The sequence below is a fragment of the Chlamydotis macqueenii genome, chromosome 13 (assembly GCF_036417535.1).
Source record: "Chlamydotis macqueenii isolate bChlMac1 chromosome 13, bChlMac1.mat, whole genome shotgun sequence".
NCBI lineage: Eukaryota > Metazoa > Chordata > Aves > Otidiformes > Otididae > Chlamydotis > Chlamydotis macqueenii.
This window is the reverse complement of record NC_141568.1, coordinates 1,700,409-1,713,118: the sequence shown is the minus strand read 5'-3', so window position 1 is coordinate 1,713,118 and position 12,710 is coordinate 1,700,409. Positions and strand designations below refer to the sequence as shown.

The 12,710-nt window shown below is 66.7% G+C and overlaps 1 protein-coding gene across 6 annotated transcripts in view; it reads right to left on the bottom strand.

Moving 5' to 3' along the window:
• CBFA2T3 (CBFA2/RUNX1 partner transcriptional co-repressor 3) overlaps positions 1 to 12,054 on the bottom strand; it is a 28,513-nt gene extending 16,459 nt beyond the window's left edge. For 3 of the 6 annotated variants that reach the window (XM_086757834.1, XM_086757836.1, XM_086757838.1), the window contains exon 1: positions 1,527 to 3,167. In XM_086757834.1, coding sequence (XP_086613960.1) covers positions 1,527 to 1,602 — 76 coding nt within the window. In that variant the 5' untranslated portion in view covers positions 1,603 to 3,167. Of the gene's footprint in view, positions 1 to 1,526; positions 3,168 to 3,301; positions 3,702 to 11,563 lie in introns of those variants that run through there. The other 3 variants (XM_086757835.1, XM_086757837.1, XM_086757839.1) reach the window with 3 other exon arrangements.
• Between the last annotated feature and the right edge of the window lie 656 nt (positions 12,055 to 12,710).

Here is a 12,710-nt window from a genome sequence, read left to right as displayed (position 1 = left end):
AGCGACGCGGCTGGCCGGCGCGGATACGGGCCAGGCAGTGGGGTGTCCTCCTGCGGAGGGTCCGGCTGGGGGGTCCCCCTGACCCACCGGTGCTGGAGGAGCGGCACGATGGCCACCGACCCTGCTGAGCCCCACATCTGCCGCAAATGCTGCCCACCACATTGCACCCCTGACCGATCTGCCGACGCGTTGCCGAAGGGCCCCCCGAAACAAGGCCGATGCCCCAGCTGCTGAGCCGGATGCTCTGGGAGGGCGGGGAGAGGTTCAGGCTAAAACATCCCAATTTGCCATTTTTGCAGCTGCCCAGCCACGTGCACGGGGACGCTTGTGCCCCGTGGTGGCCTTGACGGCTGGAGCAGGGACAAGCAGTGTGGGCAGCCGGGGGATTCGGGCTGTTTTGGAGGCAGAGAGCAGCCAGGGAAAGGGAAAACATCCCCCTCCGCATGCCAGCGCTGGCGGGATCTCCCTGCGAGGTCCCCACGGCGTGGGAACGCCGAGGCATCGCTGGGTCCCCAGGGACGCCGGCCTGGATCCTGCCCCGCGGATGCCAGGACGGTCACGGCTCCGAGGGGGTGCCTAATCCAGCCGCGCACCCCCACGGCCTCTGGGCTGCCGCGTTCCTGCCTCTTTGTCTATTTTTGAACCATAGGCTCCATTTCAAGGTGGTTTTGCCCACGTGAGATTGAATAAAACAGCACAGGAAAAAATATGAATGAGAATTTAGCAAAATAAACAGGAAATCCCTCGGATGCTTTCTGGAAACGTTGGTCAGCATCTTCCGAAGGAAAGCCGCTTGTCAAGGTGGGGTTGTCCCTGGGGAGCCTGAGCGCGCTGGGAGGGATGGCAGAAAACAAGCTTCAGGAAATCCAAAAATAAACCCCAAACCGGGCAATGGCACTAAGGCCAGCGGCGCCCGGGCAGGGGGGGTTCTCCTCAGAGCCACCAGCCTGGTTTTGCCCCGCGCTGGCTGTCACGAAGCTGGCCAGGGCTGGTCCCAGCCGGGGACCCCCGTGCACTCACGCAAGTCTCGCCAGCAGCCCCGTGCCCCCCGGCCAGCTCACCAGCAACCCGCTGACCACCGTTAGGAGACATAATAACACACATTTACGGGGTGCCTCTCCTCCCCGAGGGGCTCGCAGCACCCCACAGCTGCCCCTAAATCACACAAGCAGAACCGAGACCCCCACTTCCACGGCAAAGCCGGCCGCTGCGCAGCCACGCCAGCTGGATCCTGGCCAGGGTTTTCCACGTTGCCTGTGAACAACAGCGGCTCAGAAGCAGAAAACCGGGTAAGGGATGCGGGGTACATCAGCAGAGACCCCTCCCAGCGCCGGGTCCCCCACGGGACCTGCCGGAGCCCCCTCCCCAGCACCCACCCTGCGCCAGCACCCAGCGCCATGGGAGAACAGCCGCTTCCCCCCTCTGCCTTCTTGGCTTTTCCTCCCTACGAGCCAACATCCGCAGTCACGCGTTTTTTCAAACAAAACACGCCCGACATCTGGCCGTCCCCCGGGGTAAATCCTTACCTGCCAGCGCGGACGCCGGCCGGGCCTGCCGGGAGGCGGCCGGAGGAGAAAAACCCCTTTGCACAGCCAAGTTCATCTCCACTTTCCTCCCCAGCCGCCCTCCAAACTTCTCCCTTGCGTGGGGACCTGCCTTCTCCTCCTCCGGAGACCCAAGCGAGCGCCCCGGCCGGCAGCTCGGCCCCGCGGGGTTCCTCAGCCCAAGAGCGCGGGCGCCGGGGCTGTCAGCATCCCTCCGTATTTGCCGTGGGGTTTTGGGTGGCTTCACCCCGCGTCTCCGTGCGCTGTAGCATAGCAGAGCTCGCCTCGGCGTGGTGCCGAGCGGGCGGACGTTTGCAGGGCGTCTTCAAGTTGCTCGACAAAGGAGCGGAGAATTAATATTCCTTTTAATTAAAGGCAGAAAAACCTCTTTGTTCCTGAACAGAGAGAAAACAACAGAGGGAAGAGCGCAAAAGCTCTTTCTAAGCTAGAGACGAGACCGTCGCTTGGATTCAAAGACACTGTCAACGTGCACGTGACCTCGAATTAAAAAAAACAAAATGAAACCCAGCAGCGGCAGCAGCTCCTCTCGGCAAGCGAAGGAAAGTTGCAAAGTTTTTCTTGGCTAACAGGGGGAAAAAAAAAAAAGAAAAAAAAACAATCCAAAAAAACCCAATCCAACCAAAGGTGCGTTCAAGCAGAGAAACGCTGCGTGGTATCCGAAGGCACCATCCAGCGGTGGGGGAGCGATGGGAGCCCCCAGCCCGGCGACATGGAGGAGCCGTGGAGGAGAGCGATGCCAACCCCGCTCCATGGCTACGCCGACAGCATCCCCTCGGCACAGCCAGGCCGGAGCGGGCGCCGGCCAACGCTTAACGCCGTTCTGCAGGGAAAGCAGCAGCCGGACCGGGACGAACGGCTGCGAGGATGAGGAGCAGGGCAGCAGCGAGGCAGAGAGCAGGGAGGCTCCCGGAGCCAAGCTCCCTTCCCAAATCCCGAATGCACTCCAACCGGCCCCTCGGCATGTGCGAGGATGCGCCGCGTGTCGCCGTGCCCCCGCGTGTCACCACGGAATTACGCAGCTGTAGCCATTCACTTCCCAAACCGGCCCCGGGGTTTCTCCCACGGACTCTCCCGAGTGGATCGGCTCCTCCTCGCCGCGAAACGCGGCTCCGGCTCTAAATCGGTGGCGGTGGCCAGAGCGGGATGCGGAGCCGGTGGGTTGGTGCTCCCGGGGATGCAGGGATGAAACTGGCTTTTCCCACCGGGTGGATGTCGGGAGCCACGACTAGGAAACTCGGGTGGGTTCGGGGATGCCGGGCTGCCCCACGCTCGGAAAGCAGGGGCCGGGTATGGGGAGGGGGTCGCAGGCAAAGCCCCGGCCCCTCGGGGGTGCTCATCCCACCGCCCCTGCGCGATTGCGACCCGTGGAAGCCAGGACCCACGGTCGCGGCAGACGTGCCCTGCCTCCGTGGAGGAACCGCTCCGAGCGCGGCACGGACGGCGGCTCCGGTACCCGCTCGCCCCGCTTGTGCCGTCCCCGTTCGTCCTGCCCCGCTCCGCCGTTCCCGGGCACCGGGAGCATCCCCCGGGTCCCAGGAGCATCCTCAGCCCCCCTTCCCCGGGCACCGGGAGCATCCTCAGCCTCCCTTCCCCGGGAGCATCCCCCGGGCATCAGGAGCATCCTCAGCCCCGTTTCCCCGGGCACCGGGAGCATCCTCAGCCCCCCTTCCCCAGGAGCATCCCCCGGGCACCGGGACCTACCCCCGCCCCCGTTCCCGGCCGCAGACGGCACTTACCGCCCTGAGGTGCCGCGGACGAGTGAGGTAAAGTCCCGAGGCAGGGCCGGGCAGGAGCGGGCAGAACCGGCAGCGGCCCCCGCCGGCGGCCCCGGCCCCGTTAAAGCCAGTACGGGCGGAGTGCGGTCCCGCGGCGGCGGCTGCCCCCGGTACCCGCCCGGGGCCGCCAGCCCGGGGAGGGGGGGGGGGGAGGGGGTCGGGGCGCTTCCCCCCACCCCCGGGAAGGGGCGGGGGGGCACCGGAGAAGCGGAGGAAGGCGGAAAAACCGGTAAAATCCGTGGGGCCGGTTCACCCCCTGCGCGCTACCCGGCGGCCCATCCTCCGGTGCAGCGTGGCGGCCATGGAGGGGGGCGGTGGGGGTTCCCGGGGCCGGGCCGCCCGCACCGATCGCTGCCGCCGCCGCCGCCGCCGCCCGCCCGCCCCGGAGTGAGCGCCGCCCGCCCGCGCCGCTGCCTTAGACCGCGCCTCCACCGCGCCCGGCAGGGGGCGCCCTACCGCCGCCGCCGCTCACCGGAGCGGGGCCCGCGGGGTGCGCGGCCGGGGCAGGGAGGGGGGAGCGGGATGGGGGGGGGACCGGGGGGTCTGTACGGCACCGGGGGGGCTGAATGGGGCACGGGGGGGTGCACGGGGGCACGGGGCTGCACGGCACCGGGAGGGCTGCACGGTACCGGGGGGTGCACGGGGGCACGGGGCTGCACGGCACCGGGTGGGCTGCACGGTACCGGAGGGTGCACGGGGGCACGGGGCTGCACGGCACCGGGAGGGCTGCACGGTACCGGGGGTGCACGGGGCACGGGGGGGTGCACGGGGGCACGGGGCTGCATGGCACCGGGAGGGCTGCACGGTACCGGGGGTGCACGGGGCACGGAGGGGTGCACGGCACCGGGAGGGCTGCACGGTACCGGGGGTGCACGGGGACACGGGGTTGCAGAGGAACACGGGACTGTACGGCACCGGGGGGCTGCATGGGACTTCAGGGGGTGCACAGGGGCTGGGGATTGCACAGGGACTGGGGGGCCATGCAGGGAGGGCAGGGATTTGGGGGCTGAAGGGGGACATGGGGCTGCACTGCACCCAGGGGACTGAACAGCAGTGGGGGGCTGCACAGGACGGGGGGGCTGCATGGGGACACGGTGCTGCACAGGGCTTCGGGGGCTGCAGGGTCCTTGGGGGGGCTGCGTGAGGCTTTGAGGGGTGCACAGGGGCTGAGGACTGCACAAGGACTGGGGCGCTGTGCAGGGGGTACAGGGGGACATGGGGCTGCATGGCACCAGGGGGCTGCATGGGGCTGCAGGAGGTGCACGGCACCGCGGGGCTGCAAGGAGCAGGGGTTTGCAAAAGGTTCGGGGTCCCCAAGGGGCTGGAGATGCTGACCGCTGAGGGCTGCAAAGCCGGGGGGGCTGCGTGGGTCAGGGGCTGCACGCATTTGGGGGGCTGCAAGGGGCTGGGAGTTGTTTGTGTGGGGTTGGGGGGACAGCAAGAGGCTGGGCCTCACAAGGGCCAGAGCGGGGTGGGGGTGTTTGCAAGGGGCTGGGGGGCTGCAGGGTGCTGGAGCTGCGGTGCTTCCCTCCCCTTCCCACCCCGGCACCGGGGTTGCAGAGGGAGCAGCCTCACGCACAGCACCCACGGTCCACACAGCTGGCCTGACCCGGCCTCGGGGTGCCCCCCACACTGCTTGGCCTCGATGGGGGTCCCTAGGGTGGCAGTGCAGAGTGGGAACACCTGTGGGACCCTTCCTCTACTGCGGCGCACGGCAGCGGCGCGTGCCTTCGTGGCACCGCCTGCCCGCGCCAGCTCTCCGGCGTGCCCTTCCTGTGCCAGCTGAGGGGGAGAATGACAAATTTCCCTCCCCTCCCCAAGACCTACTACGATGTTGTTGCTTGCTGGTGCGGCGGGTAACGCAAGCCCTGCTAATTTCCCTGCGCGCCCAAGCCCTGCCTCTTTGCGTAATTACTCTGCTTGGCAGCTGCCTTCCCTCTGCGAGCTGCTGCGCGGAGCCTTCGCCGCCCGTACGGTTGTTGTATTACTCATCCTCGCCCGAGCGGGCCGTTGCTCGGGCGTCGGGGACCACGGTAGCTCTGCCAGGCAGCGTGTCACCGCGCACGGCCGCTGCACACTGGCTACCGGGGTGTTGGGTGGCACTGCCGCTGCACGGCCACTCTGCAGCCAGCGCGTGGCCCTGGCACGGCCAGTGCATCACTGCTGCATGGTCACTGTGTACGCACCACGTGGCTGTTGCACGGCCACTACACAACTGTTGATTGGCCACTGTGTGACCATTGCATGGCCAGTAAATGGTCATTGCATGGCCACTGCGTGAGCATTGCATGGTCACTGTATGACCGTTGCATGGTCAGTAAATGGTCGTTGCACGGCCACTGCATGACCATCGCATGGCAACTTCATGACTGTTGAATGGCCAGTAAGTGACCATCACATGGCTGCTGTGTGACCATCGCGTGGCCAGTAAATGACCATCACATGGCCACTGCGTGGCCAAGTGTCCCACCATGTCACCCCACTGACAGGGTCGCAGTGGCAGGGTGCTGCAGCACCCCGACCCAGCCCCCTCCACCCCACTCTTGGCCATCCTGCCCCCCAGCTCCAATTTTTCCCCCCAAGTCCCATGTGTCCTGCCCTGCTGCTCTCACGGTGGCCCGGCACATTGGCCGGGGGGGCTCAGAGTGCTTCCCCACTTTGGTGGAACAAGCAGGTCTGTGCTCACCCCAGAAGGTTTTGTCCCTCCACCGGTCGACATGACGTGTGCACGCTGCCGGCGCTTCCCGGAACAGGGGCTCCTCACGGAGATGAGTCTGGAAAAACCACAAAACTTCTCCAGCTCCTGGTTAATTTGGGGTGTACGGGACAGCGTGGGCAGGAGGGAGCCACGGCCGCGTCCCCCCTCGGCGGTGCTTGGGTGGCGGGGTCTGCTTCGTTTCTATTCCACGCGCGCAGCCTGTAATTTTGGTCTATTGAAGTCATAATTCACTACTGTGAAAATAAACATTCGTGTTAGCTCGCTTTATTCAGCGGGCCACGGCTGAACGTTAATAATTCCCTGCCGCCCTGCTCGCACGTGGCCTTGGCCGCCAAGACAAAGCCCCGGCACCGGTGGCCGTGCCCGTGGCCACCTCCTCAGTGAGGTCTCACCATCCTTTGCACGCCATCCCCAGGGATCCCCGCATCCCGAGGGAGAGGAGATGGGGAGAGAAGCGCGGCTGAGCGTTGAGCTGGGGGCACCGAGGGAGGTGCCACGAGACAACGGAATCTCGAGGCGATATTTTGAGTGAGGCAGATGCAGCCCAGCACCCGCTCCGGACCCTTCCCTGCCCACTCCTGTCCCCGTTTCTGTTTGCTCGCGCTGTTTCAATGCGACGCCCCAGCACCCATCCTGTGCCATAGCCCAGCTGGGGCATGCGGGAGGATGCCTGGGCCACCCCTCTGGCTGTCCCCATCCCTGTCCCATTCCTGTCCCTGTCCCGTCCCTGTCCCCGTCCCTGTCCCCACCCTTGTCCCATCCCTGTCCCCATGGCTGTCCCCCTGCCTGTCCCTATCCCCGTCCCTGTCCCATCCCCATCCATCCCTGTCCCCGTCTCTATCCCTGTCCCATCCCTGTCCTCACCCCTGTCCCCATCTCTGTCTCATCCCCATCCCTGCCCCCATGGCCATCCCTATCCCTATCCCCACGGTTGTCCCCATCCCTGTCCCATCCCTGACCCATCCTTGTCCCTGTCCCTGACCCATCCCTGTCCCCTCCCCTGCAGCCGGGACGGGGCTGACCCCGTTTCTCCCCGCTGGCTGTGGGGTCTGGTGCTTCCCCTCCAGTTCGCATCTCCCCAGCCTTTATCTCGCTCCCAGCCCGGATCGCTGCAATTACCGACACTTTAAAACACAAGGAGCTGGCTGTTAGCGTGATGGATGACAGAACCTTTCTGTCTGGTTTAAATCATCCCAGAGTGAGCAAACTTTCCCCGCCTTAACCCCTTCGTGCCCCCCACCCACCCACAGCCCAGGCTGGCTGCTGCCATGCGCCCCACGGCCACGCGCCCACCACACGCGTGGGTCCCACGGATGGGAATGGAGCGGGGGATCTGGCATTCCCGGGGTCAGCGCTGGTGGTGGAAACCTCCCCCATCCCTGGGGATGGGGTGCAGTGGGGCAGGCGATGGCACTGGTCCCGCTTGGGCAAAGCCAGCGGCGTCACCGTGTGGCAGTGGGAAAGCGACGGCCGGGCCGGGAGATAAGCGCCTGCCATGGCCCGATACCCTCCCCGGATCCGTCCCAGCCCAGGGCCCGGCAAATCTGGAGCCGGGGCAGGATGGGGCCCCGCCGGGTTCCCACCCAGCAGAGAGAGTGGAAACTCCTGTAATGACTCGGCGTCGGTCGCGCTGGCGCGTGATTGATGGTGCAGCATGCAACGGCCCCGGCGCGGGGATGAGCAGCACGTGGTACGGCGACGCGCGCCCCCTTTGTTTTGAGGAACCGGCATCGCCTGCCGCCGCTGCCTGTCCTCCTCCATCCCGCCGTCCCTGCGCCCGCAGGTGTCTCCATCCCACGGGAGGGTGTTGGTACCGGCACCCATCACTTTGTTCGTGGGTGCTTCTCGAGGGAGCTGTCGAGGTCCTTCCCCAGGCAAAGGGGTCCCTGAGGCACAGCCTGGGGGTGACGGGGGGGCCGCCGTGGCCTGGCACGGCGCGTGCCAGCCGATAAGGTGCTCACTGAGGGCGGGTGAGGGCAACCGGCACCAAGCCCGGCAGGAAACGGTCACCACCGCGTGCCATCCGGGCCCCGTATCGCCCGCGCGCATGGCCCCCTGCCCGCTATCGGGGCCGCACAGGCAGGCTGGGGGGCTCTGCCGCGGGTGCTGCCGGGGCAGCCCCGTGCCCCACTCGTGCCTGCGCAGCTGCCGCGGTGTCACGGTCGCTTTTCACACCCGTGGATGCCCGACCATCCGTCCCGACCCTTCGCTGCTCTCGCCCAGCCCCTCACCCTGCATCCCGCCGGCACCACGTTGTCCCCGCAGCCCGGACCCTCGCTCGGCCCCACGCCTTCCCAACTGATTGCTATTCAGGTGGCGTTCCCCCTTCGCAAGCCCCAGGCTTTTTAAAAAAAGCCCACGGTTTTGGTTTATCACACCTTCCCCCTCGCCGCGCCGGTGAGTCATCCCCACGCCGGCACGCTGTGCAGCCAGGAGCCGCGGCAGACCTGCCTGTGCGTGCCCACAGCCCCTCGGCCACGCCGTGCCGGGGGTCCTGCTGCTGCCCGGCTCTCCCAGGAGGCTTGTCTGGAGGTGAACGCACCGAGCTGTGCCGGTGCTCAGCCCCCGGCGTGCCACAGGTTTCCTGTGCCACCCCCAGCGTCTGTCTGTCCGTCTGGGTTTCTTGGTCTCTGTCCATTCCCTCCATCCCCGCGTGCCTCTGCATGATCCCGACTGGATGTGGCCATGCCAGCCGTGCCGCAGCGCCGAGCGGAGCCGGGCGACGGCGGCGGGGCTGGGTGCTGGCAAAGCAGCCACAGCCGCGTGAAGCCCAACGCATCCGGTTGAGCATCCCTGTGGGGATGCCATGCTCAGGACAGGGACATGCCGGGCTGGGAAGGGTCCCATCGCCCCGGCTGCGCGCACGGATACTGCAGCCTGAATCTCAGCACCGAAATCCAGCCCGGAATGAGCGCCGGGAGTCGGGCTGCAGCCCCCGGAGCTCTTCCCTTGGCATTTTTTCCTGCAGCAGCAGTCCCGGCTGGCGCTGCATTTCCCTGCGCGTGAATCCATTGGGGATTGCGCGGGGGAGATAAGGGGCTGGTGGGGAGCCAGCGGCGGGGGAAGGCGGCTCGCCCGCTCGCCGGCTATCGCCCGCCGCAGCTGCATCCGCCGCGGTGACATCTGCTCGGCAGGAAGTGCCACTCGCCAGCCTTTCTGCAGAAAGGGGGTTCGTTCGCGCTCAGCTTCCCCCCTTGCCCGCTCGCAGGGCTCCCTGACCTCGAGGCCACCCGCCCCGCAGCCGCCCCAGCCCCTCGCTTCCTCGGCCAAGCAGCCCCCAGGCCGTCGCCGCTGGGAAGCGGACCCAGGGGCTTTGTGGCTTTCCCACAGCTTCCATAAATAAAAGAAAAAAAAAAAGCATCTTCTATTAAAAGGAAAAAAAAATCCTGTTTTCCTGGCTGACAGATTCGTTCCTGCTTCGTGGCATTCGAAGGGAAACCAGCCCCTGCTGCTTATCATCCCAGCTCGCCCTGCGCCGCAGGCTCCAAAAAATCACCGGCTTGGCTCAAACACTGGGAGACTTTGGGATATGACACCATTCCTCCCTGTGCCTCCAGGTTTCGGGGCTGCTGGGGGCCAAGTTTCCAGCTTCTCTTTGCCACGCAGAGTCTGGAAAGTGTTTTAACTGCGAAGCGGGGGCGGCCACGTGCCGCCCTGCCTCCGGGAGCTGGCGATTTGAGGCGCACAGAGATGCTGCCGGCACCCTGGTCCAGCCAGCCTCCCCCTCGGCCAGCGGGAATTCTCTGGGAAACGCTGAGCGAAATCCCCCGAGCTGCCCCGGCCAGCTCAGCACGCCGGGAGAGCCGCGCAGCCCGCCGCGGTGCGGAGGGTGCCCCTCTCCACGGCACCGCTGCCCTTCACTGGGCTGGGTGAGGGGAACAGCGGCGCTGAGCCTCCACGAAAGCCACGTCCTCAGTGCCTGGCCGCTAACTCCGCCTGGGGCGGACAGGACCTTGGTGCAAGGCCAAGATCTGGGGAGATGAGAGCATCTCTCGGCCCCGTCATGGTACCGCGGCCACCCTCCCTGCCCGGCGGGGCCGAGAGCGGGTTCACACGCCCCTTTGTATCCTCAAACCGTGGTACCCGGCTGCTTCTCACCCTCCCCATCCCATCATTTAATTTAATTAGCTTGCATTGCTCTTCCAATACCTCACATCCCTGCAAAAATCTACGGGAGCTAGTGGGAGGCGATGCGGTGGGGAGCCGCGGCCTCGCCGTGGGGAGCTCTGGGACTCGTTACGAGGCACAGATGCGGCGGGGGACGTTGCGGCCATCTCTGGCCACCTGCGTGGTTTCCAAGTTCCCAGGCTAAAAGCAGGGCTTTGTTATCATGAGCGAAAAATGTCCCACCTCTGTTGTATTTCATTTCCCTTTCTCCACCTCTTCCCTGCCCGCTGCGCATCCGAGATAACAGCTCTCTGCACCGAAGCCGGAGCGCGGGGCAGGCAACGGCCTCACCAGCCCTATCGCTGCCTCGCCGGCCGCAAGGAAATCAGGAAGTTTGCAGAGATATTTGGCCGGCAAAATAAACATTTCTCCTGCCAAGAGCCTAACCGGCAGCTCGGCGAGCCCGCGGCAATCTGCCCGGCTCCCCTCAAGCATCTTTCCAGTCAGCAGTGCCCGCCGAGCCGCCCGGTCCCCAGCACTGTATCGCTGGGTGCCCCTCTCCCGGGATGCGCCGATCGTTGCCGTGGGCAGCGGGTCTGAGGACAGGGACCCCGACACAGCTCCCACCTGCAGCAAACCGGCACGGCGGGATGGGTGCAGCACCCCAAACTCTGCCCTCGAGCCCATCCGTGCCACGTCCCCGTCCCACAGGGTGGGTGCCGGGACCGGGCGGTGGGGCTGGAGTGCCGTGCCGGCGGGGAGAGGGGCATGCGAGGGGAAGCGGGGCAGAGGGCCAGTATTGTTTGGTCAGGGCAGACAAACGCCGGTGACTCAGCCGGCTTTCCTGCCAGCACCCAGCACAGCCCCGGCGGGACCCCCGCCCCGGGTCCCTCCAGAGCTGCCAGAGCCCCTTGGCCAAGGCCAGGCTGTGGGGCGCCCCTCGCCCTCATCCTGACCTCATGGCACAAACCTGCTGCTCGTGGGACACGGCCACTGCCGGGCAGCGAGCGTGGGAACGCGCTGCCGAGCCACGTGCAAGCCACCGACTCGGGAATGAAGGACAACACCCTGTCACCAGAGGCTTTAAACCCTGTAAATAAAGCCCAGTTGCGGCTGATTACTCGTTATGGAAAGGCTGATTGCAGAGCGGGCTCCAGGTGGGTGCTGGCGAGCCCACGGTGCCGGTGCTGCGGCTCGGCCATGCCCCAGCTCCCCGCTCCCGCCAGCCGGTCCCCGTGGGGACGCACCGATGGGCACTGGCCGTGTGCCACCCTCGGGGAGCACCTGCCCACCCGAGGCCGCGTTCGACGTTGCAGTGAGTCGCCCGCGCTGCGGCATGGCACGCGGCACGGCCACGGCCACCCTCCGCCTTCCGCCCGCCGCTGTCTTGGCCTTACCTTGGCCGGTCCTGCCCGCCGCCCTGGCCCAGGAGGGGTGGCCGTCTGGCTTGGGAGGTCCCCCGGGCATCCCAGGGGATGAGCGTCGGCACACCGGTGCAGCCAGCCTCGCAGGGGCCGGCGCAGCCAGGCTGCCACGTGCCGTGCCGGGGAGGGAAATGCTGAGCACCGGCGGGGCGCGGGGCGTCCTGCCCGCTGGGTGCCTGCCCTGCCGTGAGGGCCGTTCGTGTGATGGCCGGGGCCGGGGTGGCAGCGGGGCCGAGTCCCACGGCGAGGGGGAAGGTGAACAGCTGCCGGGCAGCGATAATGCGGCGGGTGGGGGGAGGCCGGGCAGCTGCGCCCGTGTCCTTCCCCAACAGGAACCATCTGCGACCAAGCCCAGCTCTGCCTTCCCTATCAGCCATTCCGGTCAGACTTTCCAACAACTTCCCCTTCGCACCGGCTTCACTTCCTCAGAGCGAGGGGCCGGCGCGGCGCAGCTCGGCGCAGGCGGTGTCGTGCAGGATGGCGTGGCACAACTGCCGTGGCGCACCTTGGCACGGGCTGTGCCGCGCAGCACGGCATGGTGTAGCCAGCACGATGTGGCACCGTGCGGTGTGGCTCTCACGGCAAGCCAGCGCGGCACGGACAGCACGATGCAGCCCGGCATGGCACGGCCAGTGTGATGCAACGCAGCGCAGTGTGAGGCAGCGTAGCTGGTGCAACACAAGGGTAGCTGCCGCACGGCACTGTGCAGCCTGACACAGCGTGGTGCAGCCTGGCACGGCATGGCCGACATGGTGCAGCCTGCCGCGGCCAGCACGCCGCAACGCCGGGGGCTCGCCCCTCTTGCTGCAGCCCTGCAGGCGCTGGCCCCTTCGCCTGGGGACGCAGCCGTGGGGATGAAGATGTCCCCTGGCTGCCACTGCCTTCCCAAACAGCAGCATCGCATCGGCTCCGGGCACCAGCCGGGCTCCAGGCATGACCCTGGCCTGCCGGACACTTGGGGTGACCCCCTCGGTGGCTATGTAGCCCCCCATTTCTAGTCCATCCCTGCACCCCAAAACCAGCTCTCCCAGTGCCAGGGCCCCAGGCTCCCCGACAGCCGTCGACGAGAGAAACAACTTGTTAGAAAACTGAAAGGCGGCTCCGGGCTGCAGGTGGGAGG